The sequence below is a fragment of the Pogona vitticeps genome, chromosome ZW-PAR (assembly GCF_051106095.1).
Source record: "Pogona vitticeps strain Pit_001003342236 chromosome ZW-PAR, PviZW2.1, whole genome shotgun sequence".
In the NCBI taxonomy this organism is placed as follows: Eukaryota; Metazoa; Chordata; class Lepidosauria; order Squamata; family Agamidae; genus Pogona; species Pogona vitticeps.
Window position 1 is genome coordinate 9570784 of NC_135800.1, and position 20637 is coordinate 9591420.

The following is a 20637-nucleotide window of genomic DNA, read 5'->3' on the forward strand; positions in this document are numbered from 1 at the left end:
GAGCCTTTTCCTTTGGTCTGGAATGCTTAGTATTGACATTGGTCTATCAGATTCCATATCTTTAATTATTGCTTAAATACATTGTCTTCGTCATTGTTTTCTGGCATTCCTAATTTAATTTACTTGTGCTTCTCTCCGATAACAAAGAGGAGGGCGTCTCATGTGACAAATGCCTCAATAATGAATCAAAAAAAACGGTGCCGCCAAACAGGTGTGACTTGCTGGAGTGTCACTTGGGTTAAGCTTCGGAACAAGAGATGATGGTGGGGAAGATCTGTAAGAAGTCAAGATTTTGTGGAACGTTCTCCCACCAAAGCTGCACTCCTTAGTTAAAAGGCTCTGCAAAGGATTTTAGCACCAATTTTAATTGGACGCCAGTCAACCAGTTCCAAAAGACAGACAAACTAGGCTGAGCTCGGCGTGATCCCAGCAAGAGCTTCTACCAAGTGCACGGGCTCTGCTTGGAGGTCTTCCCCGGAAGATCTTCGCCCGGTCGAATTCTCTGCATTGACCTGTGTGCATCCTGTATCTGCTTGTCTGGCCGATTTTTAGGGCTTGTGGGGTGAACTGAGATTAGGACATGGCGATGTTTGTTTGTTTTCGACAGTAATAATAATAATAATAATAATAATAATAATAATAATAATAATAATAATAATAATAATAATAATAATAATAATAATAATAATAATAATAATAATAATAATAATAATAATAATAATAATAATAATAATTGCCCCGTGCGTGAGCCATGGCAGTCTTAGTTTGGTTTCATCCTCGTCACTCCCATTTATCTTAAACTGGAGCCTTCTCCTTGGGACCTTCGGATTTTGTATCCTCATCCTTTCTGCAGTCCTCATTCATTTGCTTTGTTTCCTCGTGTGTTTGCTTTGTTGTTTAAAATCCGCTCCCTCTCTCCACATGGCACCACGTGCCTCTAAAATGTGCGCCGTTTCTTTAGCCATTGTGTGCTCAGAGATTACGCTTGTGGCCACCGAAACCACCCCGTCGGGCTGAGACAAACATTGCGATTTATTAATCCTCCAAAGCTTATTCTCTTAACTCGTCTCAGTTTCTCACTAGCTTTGCATATTTGTTTCTTCAGCCTGAATGGTACCTCCTGGTCTTCCTTCTCCCTCTTTTGTTGCTGCAAAATAGCAAGATTGCGGGTCTGTCGAAGGGCAAGAAATAATAAATACCTGTATGTGGTGCCTTCGTTTGCCACCGGACCCTTCACTGGGTTTGCGCGCATAATTCTTTCTCTTTAAACAGCAGGGAACCGATTTTCAAACAAGATTTGCCACTGTACTGCATTTACACACACACACACGCACACACACACAGGAGCTCTTAAGGGAGGAAGAGATCAATATTTGAAACATAGTTCCTACAGAAAAGCATATTTATTTTAATGCATCAGGCATTAAAACTCCCGAAGTCTGTAACCAGCTTGAGACTCCGGGTATTAGGGGCAGATTAGCAGAAAGACTTCAAGGGATCTTTGGGCTAAATGGAACATTCCGACTGTGCAGTTGTGGGAGTTGACACTTCCTGCTGCTTAAGTCAAAGATTTTGCTGGTTCATTTGACCCTATTGAGAATTACCATCTGCGATAGATGATTGGGTTTCAGAGAAGGGAGGCATCTGCCTGGCTTCTTTCCCCCTTCCAACAAACCGTCCCCTTGGTTCTGCAGATACGAATATTTATGTACTTTCTCAACCTAAGTCTGCGTTAAAATTTCCAAATGAAGGAAAAAAAGATGGAGGCTATTATGCCAGCAGTATTGATTCAGGTAGAATTCACTTCCTCTCTATAAGCAACAGGGGCCATCTGAGAGGTGTATTTTCTGTGGGTAGTTTTGGAAAAGGAAGCAGTGTTAGTATGTGCAAGTATATCAGGTGAAATCCAAGGAAACAAAAGCAAAACAAAACAAGACAAGACAAAAAGAAGTGGTGCCTTAAAGACTAATCATTATATTTTAATGTAAGCTTTTGTGGACACATCCACTTCGTCAGACACTAAGAGACAGAGTGGAATGAAATGTATATGGAATATCAGTTTCACAGTCTAAGTGTTCATTGGTTACATGCAGTAATTAGATCTATGTTTGTTTTACATTCCTGTTGTAAAAACACTCCAATAAGCCAGAAAACAGACACCAGGTCTGAGCAGAGGCAATTGTGGGGGGAAGAAAGAGAAGAGAAAAAGGGGGGGGGGAGTGGGAGGAGGGTTGAAAATGCAGGAAACATCAAGAGGAGAAAGAAAGAATAAAAGAGGATAGCAGAGAAATCACATATGTTAGTGTAGGGTATATAGACAGTTTTTATCTTAGAGTCTTGTGATGAGAGATGGGTTTGGTAGTAGTGAAGAAAATAAGAGTGGCAGTGGATAGCAGCACAAGTGTTACATTTGGTAATGGCTTAAGAAACCTAGGCTTATATTCATTCCATTTCTGTGGGTGTCCATCGTGTGTATAAATTTGATTTCAGCTGTTTCCCCCTGTATTCTTGAGTTGTAATGATTCTATTCTAGAATAGTGACTTTCAGATTTTCCACAGAGTGTCCTGGTAGATTGAAATGGTTAGAGACATGTTTCTGTGTGTTGAGTTTTCTGATGTCAGATTTGACCCATTTCCTTAGAGATTGTCCTGGTTTTCCTCTGTAGAGGGCAGAGGGGCATTGTTGGCAAAATATGGCATAACTCCCATTGGCTAAGGAACAAGTGAAGCTGCCTTTGATATTGTGTGTGGCCTTGTTAGGTCCTGTAATTGTGTAGCCAGAATAGACATGTGGGCAGAGCTGGCATCTGGGTCTGTGAGTCACTGTGGACAGACAGACTACGTTACTCTTACTGTTTTTTCACAGCTTTCCTCTAGAAAGGTTTAAAGTTACAAAGAGGGGGAGATTCAAAGCACACTCTCAAAGAGACCAACCCAGGAGACTTGACAGTGCAGTTTGCCTGGTTAAATATGGCTGATCAGCCACTAAGTATTTTTAGGGCGTCTGGCCAATTCCGACATAATGATCATAGCTTAATAAACCATGCTTTATTAGTGGAGATGATCTTGGCTTAATAAACTGTACTTTATTAGCGGAAAATCGGACTTGGCCTTGCCTAATTCCTCCCCCCCACTCTTTGTATACTGACTTTAGCCTTTTTGATGTGGCTGTTTATTTGTTATGTTATGTAGGAAATACATACGTGGATGTTTATATATCAGAGGCCTTAGAAAGAAGGGGACAAAAGACCAGTGATTTCAGCTGTAGCGGGAGATTTTTAAGACAGAATGTGAACTCCGCAATATGCAAACAGCTAAAACTGTAAGCAAGTATGGATTGATGTTTATTCATCTGCAGGACTTCCTTTCTGATTTATTTCTTAGAGGAAGCCAGGAGAGTGTCTGAGATTTAGTTAAAGCCCAGGGAGAGTTTTCTTCTTGCCGACTGACATACTCAATTTATGGGTTCACTTCTAACTTTATGAAAAGTTTGTCCTTGACGGTGTAATGTGATCAAGTGTAGAGCTTGGAGGGAGCAATTGGTACGAGTATCTGAAGATGAGAAGGCAGGTCAGCAGGTAAATAGAAGGAAGACTCTTGTGAATTGCTGGGAGAATCTGTTGTAAGAACTAAAGGAATTGTGACATTCAAGTTGTTTCAACTATATCTGTGCACTTCGAGACAAGGCAGCTTTCAGTCTTCCCTGCCTCCTTTGAAAGGCTGTCATACAGAGGAGGGGCAGGATCTGTTCTCAGTCATCCCAGAGCGCAGGACACATAACAATGTATTCAAGTTACGGGAAGCCAGATTTCGGTTGACTATCAGGAACAACTTCCTAACTGTTAGAGCAGTATGACAGTGGAACCCATGACCTCGAGAGGCGATGAGCGCTCCAACACCGGAGGCCTTCAAGAGAAACTTAGACAACCACCTGGCAGATCTGCTATGATTTGTATTCCCACATCAAGCAGGGGATTGGACTTGAAGGCCTCGTAGGCCCCTTCCAACTTCACTATTCTATGATTCTAAGAGTTCACGTCCTAATACAGTGGACCCTCGACTTACAGACGGCTCCACTTACAGACTTTTCGAGTTACAGACTTCTCTGGCCGCAGAATTTAGGTTCGACTTGCAGCCAGAGAATCGACCTACAGACCGGGGGGGAAAAATGGAACAAAAACGGCCGGTTACGGATTAATCGGTTTTCAATGCATTGTAGGTCAATGGAGCCTTGACCTACAGACTTTTCGACCTGCAGCCACCGTTCCAATACGGATTAATTCTGTAAATCGAGGGTCCACTGTAGACTGTCTGGAGCAGATATGCAGAGCCTCTATTGGGATTCTCTGTATAACCTGTCATTTCCATCTCCCCAGTCTATATACTCTTCAAGGTGGGTAATTCTGACCCTCAGGTGCTGGGAAATCAGAGACTTTCTGTTCTCAATGTTGAAGAATTTTCTGTTTTTCCCCAACCTGGAGTCCCCAGATGTTCTTGGACTGCTACTCCCAGGAAATCCTGTCCAGAACAGCTAGTGGTGAAGGTTTTAGTCCAAGAGCATCTGGGGAACCCAAGGTTTGGAATCATTAGTGTAGAGGAAGTGGTATCCCCTTGTCTGTTAGAACATCTGCGTATATGGCAAAGATAGAGTGTGTGTGTGTGTGTGTGGCTATCCATCCTTTTGGCTCCAATTCCAACAGTCATGGGCCCCTGGGAGGGCTACATCATTTTCCTGAAACAAAGAGACATGCAAATCAGAACTTAGTGCAGTGTGTCTATACTTCAGATTAAATGAGGACGACGACGACAATGACAACAATGACAACTCGAGACTGGCAATATAACCATATGTGAATATATTCCTCATCGGCTAAAATGTTGTCCATTTCATCAATGTAATTAAGGTGGAAGAAGGAGCCATGAGGTCATGGGTCCATGTTGCTACTAAAGAAGGGTTAAGAATGCAAGATGATGGCTACTTTGGCAAGTGATGGAGCATCGGGAGGCAATACTGTTATGAAACTGAGGGTGGTGAAGTCCCCAGTGTGTAAGACGAGGGGAGCCTTTCAGACATGAGTCCGGGAGAGTGTGAAGTAGACATACAGTGGGGGATATATATATTTGGATGCTTTGGACTACAGCTCCCATAATCCATTGCCTTGAACATGCTCCCATAGTCTTCTGGAAGCTGAAGTCCAAAATATCTGGTGTATCCAAAGCCCCCCTCGTCCTCTCTTCTTCTCCCCTCTCCCTTTTTAAAGGAGGAATCAAAACAAATCTGCCATGGTTTTAATCCGCAATTACTGTTGAATAAATTCTGTGTGTTCCTCGGTTTGGTTTGGCTTTTTAGCACTGAGGAAGTGGCAGGGCCCTTTAGAAACATGGTGTCATGGTGTCGCATTAATGAGCCCGTGTCGGCACATAGCGAGGGATAATTAGCAGGCAGAGAGCTTGCTTGACTGGCATGGCATTCCCAGGCTCCATGAACGAACCCAGCTCCATTTTAAGCTTCCTGGAGGAGGCTGGATAGGTATGTGAACAAGAGCCACTGTTCCTGCTTACATCCTTGCGTTTTTGGATATGGCTATATCCCCTGCCCCCCCCCTTGCCCACTTCCAAATTTGGTGTAACGTTCAGGCCGCCGTATGTTGGAACGTTGCGTAATTGACTTCAGTCTCCCCTAAGGGAGAGAGGTTCATGGCTCTGCAGTATTTTTTTTTAAATGCTGTAATTTATTTTAGCATTTTTCAGTCAAGGCAAATCTCCGCATCCCTGCCATTTTCTAGAGGTGTACTAAATAATCCCCTGCTTTCCTACAGGGCCAGGAGAAGAATCTGGTTGCTGCTCATTTTAGCACCGACATCTGTCTCTAGTTAACTGAATTTGAGCTGTGTTTTTTTTTTTTTTAAATTAAAGTTCTTTAAGTTTTGGTTGGCTGATTTCCCAACTGGGTACCTATGGAGTTGATTTACAGCTCTATTGTTATGCAGAGTGTCAGTGTACTTGGGGTGTCTCCCCCCCCACAGTGATTTACAGGTGGGCTCTCTTGTTCACCTCACCTCCATGACAATAGGTGTGAAGGACCAACAAGGGAACAAATCATCAAGCAGGGAGAGTGATGATGGGGGGGGGGAGATTTTGTAAAGAGAAACAACAGCAAAACTTTCCACTCCTCTACTCCCAGGCTTCCAGATCTTCCGGAAATCTAATTGGTGCGCTAATTGGTGCCAGGGTGCCCTAAGAGCGAAGTCAAAAATCAGCAGGACACCCCTTGACAAGTCTTGAGTGACCAGACAGGGGAAGAAAATTTTGTTTCATAATTCTGGGCTAATGAAGTGGCAGATAATTGGACAGGGAGTGGTGTGAAGAATGGGAAGAGAGAGAGAGAGAGAGAGAGAGAGGTCTCTTCTTCGAAATAGGACCCTGGGCAGTTCCTCCTCCTCTTTATGACTCTCCCCTTCTCCCTCCAACACTTCTCCGGAGCTCATGGCTTCTCCTGTACAGCATTTTTGGTAGCTGTTGCTTCCCTAATACAAGCATAGCCTGAAGGTATTAACTTTTCCCGTCCATTTAAATTCTGCTGTGCTTGCAAACTCCTGTCCAGATGTTTTTCTGGCACCTGACGTCAGAGACGCAAAACACTGCTCCTCACCGGAGGCTTCAACAAATCCACTAATGCTGGTCCCATCTCCTGCTTTGGCCCACTCCCTGCTAGTTTTTAAGCCTCTGGGATAAGAACTGAATTCCTGCGAGTTTCACATCTTTAAAATAAATACGGATGCCCTCGGATATCTGTCACACTTGGTTTCGTTCCTATCGGCTCTTAAAGCATCCCTCTGCCCCCAGTGTTTTTTCGAAAGGGCTCACATTTAAGCCCTTCATCTCCTGGTGATTGTTTCGGTGCATCGTTGTCGTGCATAATGCCTGTGCTGCAAATGGCTTGAACTGTCTAAAGAAAGCATCAAAAATGACGGTCAGGAGATATTTGCTTAAAAAGCAGACGATAACAAAGCTGTGAGTGGCTGTTCATCATCACAGTAACTCTGTCAGAGTTTTCAAGGTAAGCAAGGTGTTTAAGGAGTGTTTTTTTTTTTTTAAACCAGTTTCATCCCCTTCCCCCTGGAGCCAGGGAATCCAACCGAGGTCTCTTGAGTCTTAGTCCATTATGCTATCCACTTGTATCCAGTGTGGCAAGATAGCTTAGTGAGTTAGGTGTCTGGCGACAGAGCCATAGGTTTAGAGTTCAGTTCCCCACTGTGTGTTCCAGAAGAACCAGCCTGCGTGGCCTTGGGCAAGCTGCACAGTCCCCAGAAATGGGAACGCTAAACCACTTCTGCGCACTCTCGGGCAGGGCAAACCCTAGGAAAAAAGGGTTGCCGCAACACAGAATTGACGACAGCACATAAGGGTGAGGGTGAGTCATCACAAGTATATCTTATTTCCAGCACCAGAGGCAGCAGGGCGTGCGCATCGGCAGCTGCAGGATACAAGCGGGAAAGCTTTTTGGTCTTATACAACACATGGGTTGTTTATGGGTTCTACTCAGGAGCCAACGCAGGTAGCAGTTCAGGAGACAGAGCTTCAAGCAACTAGGGAGGCAGGCAGGCATTTCTTTTGTGGCTGGAATGGAGGAAGTCTGTTTTGCCACGGTAGAAGGTCCTGGACTGATCTTCCTGCTTAAAAATAACTTGCTTCTCCAAACCCCTTGTCTGTACGGTTGTAGTGATCCTTAGAGCAAAGCCGCCCTTAGATCAGTGTTTCCCAACCTTGAACTATAACTCCCAGAAGCCTTCACCACTAGCTGCGCTGGTCAAGGCTTCTGGGAGTTGCAGTCTGAGAACATCTGGGGTCCAAGGTGGGGAACCAGCCACTGGGTTAGATGAGCACCTAGTGTACAGCATAAAATATTGCCTTGCTTGTTTTTCATCTTCAAGGGGGAAAACTTGCATTATAACCATAAGATGTGGTGTTTGCACGTGGGCTGATAGAGTCAGCCGTAGGAGAATGCTCCTCGGTCAGAGAACTTGGTGTGAGTTTCAGTAATGTGGGCCAACTATGGGGCCTCTGCACAATCATCCTAAAACAGTGGGGGAAGAAATGAAAGATTACATGAACACGGCAGGGAAAGGTGCTTTTCTGAGAGTTTATCCCATGCCATTGGTGTAAGATTCATCGGCTTATGGCTGTACCTGTGAAATTGCACCGGTTTTCCCAACGGAGAGGCGGCCCCACCCCCTTTCTGGAGGTTTATATAGCACTTTTCTTGAGTAAGGCAAAGGTTTGAAGAACGGAGTTGAAGCGAAAGCTGTCTGCATCAGGTTAATCCGTTTGCTGCAACGGTTTATCCCTGCTTTCCTCTTTAATTGCAAGGGAATCTTCTGCCGGTGTTGATAGTCGGTCTGATTACGGGGATGAAAGTACTGAATCCATCATCACTGAGGCGGGTGGACATAAAGACATTAAACAAGTGGAAATCAAAGGGTTTTTTTGGGGGGAGGGTCTGTTGTCGTATGACATCAATAAGGCAGGGTTGTTGGGAGAGGGTGAGAGATAGAATAGAAGACCAGACCGTGTGCAGACACAATAGAATGCTAGCCATTAGCAGTATAAACACTGAAAAGAGCACAAAGAATACAAAGCCCCTAGTCTTGTTGGTCAAAGGGATTCCTGAAAGCGGAGGTGTCCAATCAACCATCAATAGCCATAATTAAGAGTACAAGGGTAGCCACTTCAGGAAGATTTGAGTCCACAGTCTGGGGTCAGCTGAAGGGTGTCTGCACCTCCTCTTTCTAGTTCCAGTAACCGCATGCACGTGGAACACGAAGCCTTAACAATGCGAGGCACAATTTGGTGGAGTCTGCCTTTTCCATCCTCTAGGGAGTTCTCTCTCCAGTGTTTCAGGAATGGTCCTATTCACTCCTGAAGGTCAGCTTGCAGACACCATTGTTCCGACTTCAAAGCCCTTTCTTTCCCACCTGGTTTCTGTGCGCACATTTCTCTTGCCCCAACTGCGTTGTAACACCAGAAATCAGCCCAATTATCACAGTAAAGGAAGAGCTGATTCTCTGACACAATGGTGATGCTTCACCCCCCCCCAACTTTCTTCAACAGCTCACTCGTCTGCTTCCCTTCCATTTGCAAAATGAACACCTTAGCCATTAAAGATCAAGACTCTGGTTGGATTTGCCACCCAGTCTTCGTGGCGTGCCATGGGATTGCTCAGTTTTGTTCTGTAGCCCGTCTATCTTGCACCTTCCTCATTAACCCGACTTTATTAAGGCGCTGTCTTGGACCTTCCAGTTTTGTCCTAATAAAGGTCCAGGATATTTATTCTGTGGAGCTGCTGTTAATCTTGGTGCCTTGTAGACTCAAAGGTGCGGCTAGTTCTGAATTATTACTGAACGTGTCAGGATTTTGGCATGCATAGCGCTAGACAGATGGTCCAGAGAGAGAGAGAGAGAGAGAGAATGAGGAAAGGCTCTGTGTGACCTCCTTACCTCTCCAGCATGGGGGTTGTGCTGGGATCACACTTGGCTTCCCCGGGACTTGTCTTTCTGCTGTCAGAAATATTTTAGCCCACACTTGCTGAAAGGCTGTTCTTGAACACAACGGCCTTTCAGCAAGTGTGGGTGAAAACATGAAATGAAATGAAAAATAGTACTGCTTATATAGCAGCAGTTGCTCTTACTAAGCTTTGACCCCCCCCCCTTCTAAAATTCTGGTGGATTTTGTTTAAAAACATCCTTGTGTCGGTAGCTGTTGGGCTTAACCTTCCGAAGAATATAGTATAACTTCTGATTCTGCTGGCGTTGTCCATTTGAATGAAAAGAAATAACAGGAAAGGGCTTGGTGATTTGGTTTAAATACATTCATTTAGCGATCATGCTCCCTACCTCAAGATGTTTGGTGCTGGAATGGTTGTACATTTTGGAGAAAGGGGGTCAATGGAAGAGGTGGGTGGATGGGTTTCCGTAGACCACGGGCTACCAAATTGGCGTACTTTCAAATTTAGAGCTTACCAGAGACTTTGGGTGGAAAATGACAGTCATGCCTAATAATGTTCTCTCAAAGGTAGCTGAGAACATCTGGTGCCACCAGACCGCGCATCCTTGCTTCTCAGACTGGTTTTCCAGCCGTATCTCCACAGTACAGCAGCCTCATGGTCCCATCCTGTAGAATCCTGGAATTTGTAGTTTCTCCTGCTACTTAGGATTTCTCTGCTAGAGCTTTCAGGCATCCCCATGAATAATGCAGATTGTTCTAAGTATGTTACCAGCCTACAAATCTGAGGATGGGGGTGTTAAAATGCCGTTAAGCTGCAGTAGTTTGGGTGAACCTTTTGTGGTATGGTTAATGATGAACACCAAGCACCCAATATTTCAGCAGGGCATATTTATTTCAGGAACTATAAAGGTCTTGAGTAGCTGATTTGAAATTTAGTGGCTTATCAGGCTCTCTGTGTGTTGTAGGGAGGTGTTGTGTGGCTGTGTGGACATTAACCCAGCCATATTTGAACAGGATCATTTAAAAAAACATAGGATGTGAGTTGCCTCTTTATACTCATTGCCCTCAGCTTTAAATATTGTCTTTTAATGATGTAACCCACCAGTGTATACTCATTGTAATCAGATTTAAATCTGTAAACTGTCTTGGGTCCTTTTCAAGGAGAAAGGTGCCGGAGGGGTGGGGGTGGGGATTAAATCAAGAAATAATATGTTTTCACAAAGAGCTTAGAAAGTCTTAAGCTTCCAGCTTCCACCTCTCCAGATGCTGCTTCTAGAAGTTTATTATTACTCTTATGGGGGTGATGCCTGTGGACCGTGCATCACCCTACGGCAATGATGGTGAAACTTTTTGAGCCCAAGTGCCCAAACTGCAACACAAAATCAACTTATTTGTTTCAAAGTGCCAACACTGCAATTAAAACCCGAATGCTGAGGTTTTAGTTTAGGGGAAAAAAACCCTGCTCCTGCACTGCAAGGGTTAAATGCTTGTTGTTGTTGTTGTTGTTTTTCTTTCCCTATGGGCGGTATTAACAAATAAATACTTACTGGTCCTCCAGTCCCTCATTGGTCGCCATTGCAACCCTCCGCTGGATCCCTGCACCAGCAGAGGGGAGTGCTGAAATCCAGGATCGGAGGACGGGTAAGGATTTCTCTGTGGCGACTTATGGCTGGCGTGCCCACAGAGAGGGCTCTGTGTGCCGGCTGTGGCACGCGTGCCATAGGTTCGCCATCACTGCCCTACAACCACTCAGAGAACAGAGGTCACCGGGGAGTAGCCTGCCCTGCCACCAACAAGTCGAAGGGAGGCCCCCGTTTATTATTATTGTCCTGCTGATAAAACCCCGATAAGTGATTGAGAGCTTGAACGTAAACTTTCCTTGGTCCTGCCCGAGGATGATCACAAGAGTTAAAGCCAATTATTTGTGTCTCACCTGTGCTTTCCCCCCCTCCTTCTTCTGTTTTTCTCAGGTTCCCTAAAGAGTCCAGTGAACAAGACTGCGCTCACGTTAATCGCGGTGAGCTCCTGCATCCTGGCCATGGTGTGCGGCAGCCAGCTGTCCTGTCCACTGACTGTCAAGGTGACGCTTCACGTTCCTGAGCACTTCATTGCGGATGGTAAGAGCTTCCGCCTTATTCCATGTGACGGCTCTGTTATTCTGGGATGTCTGTTTTTCCCTCTTCCCACGTGAGTTGCGCTGGGGAGAAGGATCAGATGAGAAAACCTGTACAGTGGTGCCTCGCATTACGATCGCTTCGTTTAACGATGAAATCGCATTACGATGAACTTTTTGCGATCGCAAAACGATGTTTCCTATGGGGAAATTTCGCATTGCGATGATCGGTTCACTGCTTCGGGAACCAATTCTTCGCAAAACGATGATTTTTCCAACAGCTGATCGGCCGTTTCAAAATGGCCGCCGGGTGAATAAAATGGCTCCCTGCTGTGTTTAGGGACGGATTCCTCACAAGACAGGCAGTGAAAATGACCGCCCTATGGAGGATCTTCGTTGGACGGTGAGTTTTAAGCCCATCGGAACGCATTAAACAGGTTTTAATGCATTTCTATGGGCTTTTTAATTTCGCTTTACGATGTTTTCGTTCTACAGCGATTTCGCTGAAACGAATTAACATTGTAATGTGAGGCACCACTGTACTCTTAGTTTGCCTGGCCCAGTAATTTTCAGCAGGAGTGTGATTCTCCCGAATGATGGCACCATCCGATATTGGAGATTAACCGTTAAGCCTTAAGATATTAAGGGAGGAAACATACTAAATCGTCAGCAGCAGACGAGGAGAAGAGCTAATCTCAATACATGGAAATTTCCCTCCAACGACGTGGATTACTGTCAAAAACAGTTGCTGTGCCCAGTTGGTCACCTGGCAGATGCTCTGCTCGCTCACACCGATTCTCGAACAAAATGCAGCATGTTTCTGAGGCTGCACAGGGAGCTTCAGCCACCCGGTACAGCTTGCCCCGGCTTACACTCTCTTTTTGCAAGGTCACTTCCACCATGCAATGTCAGAGGAGAGCCTTGTGTAGGAGGACCGTTCATCGCCGTCACCTTTTTCCTTGCAGCTCACACCGTAGCTGTCGGGTGTTTATAAAAGCTCAGTTCAAGAAGAATGCTCTTGTCCTGAGGCTTTAAAAATGCTCCACTGCTGAAGTCTTTGTTAAATGGTAGAAGGACCAGACCTTATTATTGTGTACCCCTGCAAAATGCGCACGCCTGGATTTATGGCCAGTGCATCCGTTCTTCTCTTTTGCTAAGGCAGCCCTGAGGCTTGTCCTTTGTGCCCTGTGTCATTTCCCCCCAGTGTGGCTTCAAGTCCCTCACTACCCCGTGCTCAGTTTTTTAAATGGATAACAAAATGGCCCATAAGATTTCAGAGGATATATCATGGACTCTCCTGGCCCTGGCTTTTTAAAAGAACACTACGAATGTCCCTCTTTTCTCTCTAGTTCGTACCTTTTGTGGAAGCTGTACTGTGGAATCATTGTTGTGAATAATCTTCATTTGTAAGAAGAAGTTTGTCGTGTCATCTCACATTTCAGTTTGGAACATAGAAACGTGCTGATTGTACAGACCAGAATACTTGTCCATCGAAGGCAGTGATTCCCAAACTTTGGGTCCCCAGGTGTTCTTGGACTACAGCTCCCAGAAGCCGTCACCCGTAGCTCTGCTGGCCAGGATTTCTGGGAGTTGTAGTCAAAGCACATTGGAGGACCCTGATCTAAGGGCATGCACAGCCATCCGTGTTCTCAGTTCTGAGGTCCTTTCGGTTACTTGCCTGTGTGATTGATTCTCTTTGAGCTGGAGATGCGGAGGATTCAAGCAAAGACTTTCCACCCTGAAGTGAAGCCATCTGCCACTGAGGGGCGGAGTGGGATGGAAACAAAGCAACTTGCCCAGGGCTTTGGTTTAGCTCTCCCGTGTCCAAATTGGAGAACTAGTCACCCCACCGCATTGGAATGTGGTCCTGCAATTTAAATTTCAGGGACCGGTTGACTGAGTCATTTGCTGAATTCATCCCTCCCGGGAATCACACTCAAATTGAAAAATGTAGTGTGCAAATCAGCCTGGAGGCAGGCAGCCTTTAGCTGCCAGTCCCTCATCTTTTCTGAATTAAGAGATATTTGCCTCCAGGGCTCAGGAAAACCGGTACATTTCAGCCACACAATGTCATCTGAAAGGCACGCTAGCGAGTGGGCAGCGATGCCTGCGCAGGAGGAGAAATTTGGGTAGGGCTGGCGAATTCTGAACAGAGCTTCATTTTGACTGTCGTAGGGAAATATTCTTTCCCCACCTCACTTTTTCAGCCATGTCCTGTGACCACGATCCAGCGTTGCCCTCCCTACCACTGAGGCCCCCACCCCCTGCTTTCATCAGTGGCTTGCCCTCCTCTCCATAGGATTGGCAGACGTATTGCAGCAGGTTTCCCTTCCACTCTCCTGGCCCTGTGGAGAGCTGCAGTGGAAGGAATTCCTGACTCCACAGAGACTGGAGGGGGAAGCATTTGGTTGGTCTTGGGGGGCACCGTCTGCCTAGCTTTTGCAAACATGCAGCCCTGGAGCACTGTGTCCGGATCCCTTTACAGAGATGTTCTGATGCAGGGCTCAAGCCAGGCTGGTAGCTTTGTTCAGGTCCTCTCCGGGGGAAGGGACTTGAGGTTCGGAGAAAAGGGACCACTACCTGGTTAGTCTCAGGAGAAGGGCTTTGCCACTTCACAGCATTCATGGCGACCTCCAAGATAACAATGAGGGCCGTACCTGGCCTTCCTCCGGCACGTGCAGCTGACAGCCCTGACGTTCGGTAGATCCTGGAAGCAAAGAGGAGTCTCTTTTCTGCTTTATAAACGTATGTCTTTCCATGTAATAGGGAAATCCTCTAGATTTGCAGGGATTTCTGGCTCCTGTTTGAAAAACAGCATCCCCCCCTGCCAAACGGACGGACGCCGAACTATCTTGTTGAACAGGCATCGATCTTAAGAAAGATTTCTTCATCTTCCATCTCCGGAAAGATTTCCAGTAGCCATGCATCGATGATCTCCAGTTTTCTGTTCCATCCCTTGCGGTTCTTGGTACCCCTTTGGTACTGCCAGCCAAGTGCTGGTCCAACTCTGCTCCTGAAGCTCTTGTCTTAGGACGGCTTCCGGCCTTCGGTTTCCAGGGCAGGATTGAAAAACCTGGGCAGGTGGAGACGGGGGAATGCACGTTCCTAATAGCTGCATTTATTTTTAAACCTCCTGTCCCACTGCAGACCTCCTGTGGCCTTTTTGCTCTGCTGAGATCTGCTTCTCACCTCCACGCAGAAGCTTCTAATCTCTGGCGCTCATCTCCTTCCTGCACCATCTCCAGACAATTAAATTACTGCTTTCTGATGGGAAAGAGAAAGAGCGTCTGAAGTGGAAGGAAGGCCTTTTTTTTCTTCCTGTTTCACAGGCGCTGAGCAGTGTTACATAACAGCACTGATGTTACCTGTCTGTCATGGGTTTGGAGGGAAAGTTCCATCCTATGGGGAGTGGAAGGCGGGACATCAGGAGGAGGGGCTGTACTGTATAAATATGTGATGCCTGTGTGGTGAAGAGGAGATGCTGAGAGACACTGGGTTGTGACAAAGCAGCAGCTGGGAAGAAGAAGCTGTTGTGGGAGTCTGGGTGTCTGACAGGGTACTACTGTGTGTCAGAGTACCAGCCTGAAAGGTTCAGGGGTCTGTTGGTTAGCCAGAACTGATGGGTTCAGGGTCTGTGCTTTAAGTTAAAGGTTCTAGGTGAACCAAACTGTATGCTTGTGTGTGTGAGAATAAGCCACGTTACTTTATTTTATTCACCTGATTGTTTTATTTACCCTGTTTGTATTTAAAATAAACCTTATTCTTTTATTGTTTAAAAATCCATCCCTGGTCTGTGTGACTTATTATAGGGAATGGTTGGTGGCAGCTTAGTAACTGTGTGACATATCCCAGTAGGTCTGGGTTTGTCACATTGATTGGTGTCCAGCGTGTGGGATACGACTGGTCCAGTTGTCCAGCGGTCCAGCAAAGCCTTGGCAAGTGTGCCCAGAGCAAGGGGGGTCTAGTCAGGGACAGTCTGAGGCGCGTAGGTAATCTTCTAGGTGTACCTCACGGGGAGGTGCACTAGTAGAAGAACGTGCCAACTGGGGAGACTTAGATTAAGGTGCTCTGAGGCAGCCTGATTTTGGCGGGAAAACGCTGAGGCAAAACTGCGTAGCAACAGTGAGCTAGCTTGCCAGCTGAGAGGCCCAGCAGAGGGGGGTAGGCTCTGACTCGATACTGTTGCAAATTTAGTGCTGAAGAACAGCAGCAATCTCTAGGGAGAGCTGGTTCTGAGGCAAAAAGGAAAAAAGTGGTCGTTTTATTCTGAGGCTTGACTTTTTAAAGCAGCCTGTTCTGAGGGGGGGGTTATGCCCTTGACTCGAAGCCAAGTAGCAGAAATGAGTGAAGTGAAAGACCCCCAGATTGACCAAGGTTCTGAGGATGAATTTGGCTCAGTGCAAGGTGACAGCACGGGAGAACAAAACCCAGAACTCAGAAAAATACTCCTAGCCCAACAGCATGAACTGAGGGTGAGGGAAATGGAAATCAGAAGAAAAGAAAGAGCTGAAATCTGTCAGGCAGAGGCAGATGCCAAGAAAAGGGGAATGGCCATGAGGATAAAAGAGATGGAACTGAAACACCAAATTAGACTGGTACAATTGGAATTGAAGTTCCTAAATAAGTTTATTAACAATTTATCAGGGGAAGAAATGTCGAAGAAGGAAAAGTATGAGGCTCAGGTCAGACAAAGTGAGCAAGATCTTGAAAAATATACTCAGCAAAAAGACATTAAATTAAACGAAATCAGAGATAAGACTGAAGAAAAAGTAAAAGAGATAAAAGCTAGGGCTGAGGAAGAAATTTTACAGATCAGGGCTGAGTTTGAGGCCAAGCAAAAGGAGCTGGATTTGAGAATAAAAGGGAAAAGCCAGCAAGGGGGAGGGGCCCATGGTGAAGGGAAGCCCTCAGACATGAAACTAAGACCTCAGATTTTGGAGGGAAAACCAAAACAAGATGAAAGAGAATCAAAATACACCAGAAAATATTATTTCTGTCAGGGAAAGGGTCATCTAATCTCAGAGTGTGAGAAATTAAAGCAGCTAAAAGGAATGGTGCCTCAGAATTCTAGTGGGACCAAGCCAAAAGCTGTGTTCTGCGTCCAGAAAGAGCAAGGCTCAGTGTCACTGAGGGAGCCGGTTGCCATGACTACTCAGTCTGGAACAGCTACCTCTGCTGATCAGGCTGAGGAAAATGGTCCTCTTATGGAGGTAAAGCGCTGCTTGCTGATAAAAACAGATTCTCAGTTGTTTGAGACAGCTGGGGTGGACGTAGGAATACTTGACCGTCAGTATAGGGGGCTGCGGGACACTTGTTCCCAGGTAACCCTGTGCCATCCAGATATCATCCCTAGGGAGTTTATAATCCCAAATGAGAGCATGAAGGTGGCAGGGATTGAGGGGCAGATAATCTCTCTGCCAGTAGCAGAGGTACCTGTCAACTTTCAAGGCTGGAGGGGAGATTGGCGGATAGCGATTTCATCGACTCTGCCAGCAGCCGTGCTCGTGGGAAATGACCTGGCTGAACATGTGAAACGGGGGCTAGTGATTACACGCTCACAAGCCACCACAGGGACAGTTCAGGGGGGTAATGATGAGCCAGAGGCGGAAGCAGAGGGGAGTTCAGAAGCTGTGGTGGAAACCTTAACCACAGACAGCAGATTTGGACAGGAGCAAAAGGCAGACGCCACTCTCCAAAAGTGTTTTGAACAGGTGACTGACGCCCAGCTAACACCTGAAACCCCAGTGAGATTTCTGGAGAAAAAGGGGATTTTATATAGAGAGACCTTGAGGAACATCTCAAAAGGGGGAGATGGGATCAGAAGTCAACTGGTGGTACCTGAAAAGTATCGCCCCATGATCTTACAAAGGGGGCACTCTGACATGTTTGCTGCACACTTAGGGGTCAACAAAACACAGCAGAGAATCACACAGAATTTCTACTGGCCTGACATAGGGAAGCAGATCAGGGAGTTCTGTAAACAATGCGATGTGTGTCAAAGGCAGGGGAATAACCGCGATAGGACCAAAGCAAAGTTGTGCCCTTTGCCTGTGATTGACACTCCGTTTAAATGCATAGGGGTGGATATTGTGGGACCTTTGCCCAAGGCCACAAAGAGGGGGAACAGGTTCATCCTAACAATTGTGGACCATGCCACAAGGTATCCTGAAGCCATACCCCTGACTAACATTGAAACTAACACAGTGGCCGATGCTTTGGTGGGGTATATGTCCAGGATGGGATTTGCCTCAGAGATAATCACAGATTTGGGAGCATCGTTCACGTCAAAGCTCATGAAACGCTTATGGCAAATCTGTGGAATTAAGCACAAGGAAACCACTGCTTATCATCCGGAAAGTAATGGGTTAACTGAGAAGTTCAATGGGACTCTAATGCGCATGATTAGGGCTTACTTGGCAGAGAATCCAAACAATTGGGACCAGAAGCTGCAATCCCTTTTGTTTGCTTATCGATCAGTGCCACAAGCCAGTACCGGGTTCAGTCCATTCGAACTTCTATTTGGGAGAAGGGTGAAAGGGCCCCTTGATTTGATCAAACAAAATTGGGAGCAGATCACCCAGGATGACCCACAAGACGTTGTGACTTACATAGACACCTTGATGAATGACCTAAAGCGAAATCTAGAGCTGGCAGCAGAAAACCTGCAAACGCAGAAGGTCAAACAGAAAACATGGTATGACCGCAAAGCTAGAGAGAGGCACTTTGACCCAGGGGAGGAAGTGCTTTGGCTTAGGCCCTGCAGAGAGAATAAACTGCAGCTCAAATGGGCAGGACCATATAGGGTCATTTCCAAGATGTCAGACCTGAACTACCTAATAGAGCAGGAGGAGAACCAAGCAAGGAGGGTGGTTCACGTGAATGCCCTAAAACCCTACTACAGAGGGGAACAGAGGGTTTTATTCGCGATAAAAGCAGCTGAGAGTGAGGAAGCTGAATTACCCTTCTGGGAGGGTAGAGGGGAAGTAAAATACAACCCAGAGGAGGTAAAGATCAGTCCTGCACTCACCCAAGACCAGCAGCAAGAATTAAAAATGCTGCTTAGTAAATATCAACAGGTGTTTTCCAACAAGCCGGGGATAGTGAAGGGAGTGATGCATCGGATCCATACAGGGGATGCACCCCCGCAGGCAGTATCCCCATACCGAGTAACGGGACCCTATAGGGACAAGGTGCGGAAGGAGCTGGACGAAATGCTGAGGGAGAACATAATCGTCCCCTCTTCTAGTCCTTGGTCCTCTCCAATAGTCCTTGTGGACAAGCCTGATGGGAGCATTAGGTTTTGTGTTGATTACAGGAAATTAAACCGTGTAACCACTCCTGATGCCTACCCAATGCCCAGGCTAGACAACCTGATTGAAACCATAGGGGGTTGTCGGTTCATCTCATCATTGGACCTGGTAAAGGGATATTGGCAATTAAGAATTGATCCCAGGGATCAAGAAAAGACTGCCTTTTGCAGCCCTTTTGGTCTCTATGAGTTTCGAGTCCTGAGCTTTGGTCTCAGAAATGCACCAGCCACATTCCAAAGGCTGATGGACCAGACCTTGGCAGGGCTCAGTGACTTTACAGTGGCCTACATTGACGACATAGGGATCTTCAGTAATACCTGGGAAGATCACCTGATACACCTGGAGTTAGTGCTGCAGAGGTTAAGTGCAGCAGGGCTAACAGTAAAGGCCAGCAAGTGTCAGCTGGGTAGCCCAGAAATAAAATACTTGGGTCACATGGTAGGGGGAGGAATGATAAAACCCCTGGAGGCCAAAATAGAAGCTGTTCGTGATTGGCCCAGACCCAACACCAAGAAAAAAGTCAAATCATTTCTTGGGTTGGTGGGCTACTACAGAAAGTTCATCCCGAGGTTTAGCGAGATTGCGGCTCCGCTGACCGATCTGACGAGGAAGAAGGCTGATGACCGCATCCCGTGGACCAGCGACTGTGAGGCGGCGTTCCAGAGGTTGAAGGAGGCGTTAATCAACTATCCTGTCCTGCGTGCTCCAGACTTCGACCGGGAGTTCATCATCTACACAGATGCGTCTAACAGCGGGGTAGGAGCAGTTCTGTGCCAGGAGGATGAGAATGGTGACCAGCATCCAGTGTCCTACCTGAGTAGGAAACTTCAAAAAGGTGAGAGACATTTGGCAACCGTGGAGAAGGAGTGTTTGGCCATAGTCTACACGATCCAGAAGGCCAAGCCTTACATCTGGGGAAGACATTTTATTCTGTGTACTGACCATTCACCATTGCAATGGTTAAAGACAATGAAAACCCACAATAGCAAACTTATGAGGTGGGCTTTAAACCTACAGGACTATGACTTTGAAGTGAAGGTGGTCAGAGGGTCAGTGAACTGTGTTGCTGACGCCTTATCAAGAAGACCTGAAGAATGAAGACGGCGAAAGAACATGGACTATGTGTATATAATGATGACAAAAAGTAAAATGTACCTGTTTTTTTTTCGAATTTGGTTTGTATGAATAAAGGTAAATTGATGTAATGTATATGGTAAATGTTTAAATGCATAATTGCTATGGTTAACTTAGAGTGTAAGTATGAGTAAGTATAATAAGGTATGTATAAATGTTGTTGTGTATTTTATTCAGGTTGTTTTTTGGTGAAAAGCACGTTAGCTTTCCCCCTACAAAACAACTTATAAAGAGGGGAGGTGTTACATAACAGCACTGATGTTACCTGTCATGGGTTTGGAGGGAAAGTTCCATCCTATGGGGAGTGGAAGGCGGGACATCAGGAGGAGGGGCTGTACTGTATAAATATGTGATGCCTGTGTGGTGAAGAGGAGATGCTGAGAGACACTGGGTTGTGACGAAGCAGCAGCTGGGAAGAAGAAGCTGTTGTGGGAGTCTGGGTGTCTGACAGGGTACTACTGTGTGTCAGAGTACCAGCCTGAAAGGTTCAGGGGTCTGTTGGTTAGCCAGAACTGATGGGTTCAGGGTCTGTGCTTTAAGTTAAAGGTTCTAGGTGAACCAAACTGTATGCTTGTG

General features: G+C 46.1%; 1 protein-coding gene across 5 annotated transcripts in view; it reads left to right on the forward strand.

Moving 5' to 3' along the window:
- ASTN2 (astrotactin 2) overlaps positions 1–20637 on the forward strand; it is a 473842-nt gene that overhangs the window by 220246 nt on the left and 232959 nt on the right. For all 5 annotated transcript variants that reach the window (XR_013539660.1, XM_072984878.2, XM_072984877.2 and 2 more), the window contains exon 6: positions 11475–11621. Coding sequence is in view for 4 of the 5 variants with exons in the window: in XM_072984878.2 (XP_072840979.2) it covers positions 11475–11621 (147 nt within the window). In the remaining variant the exon portion in view is untranslated. The remainder of the gene's footprint in view (positions 1–11474; positions 11622–20637) is intronic.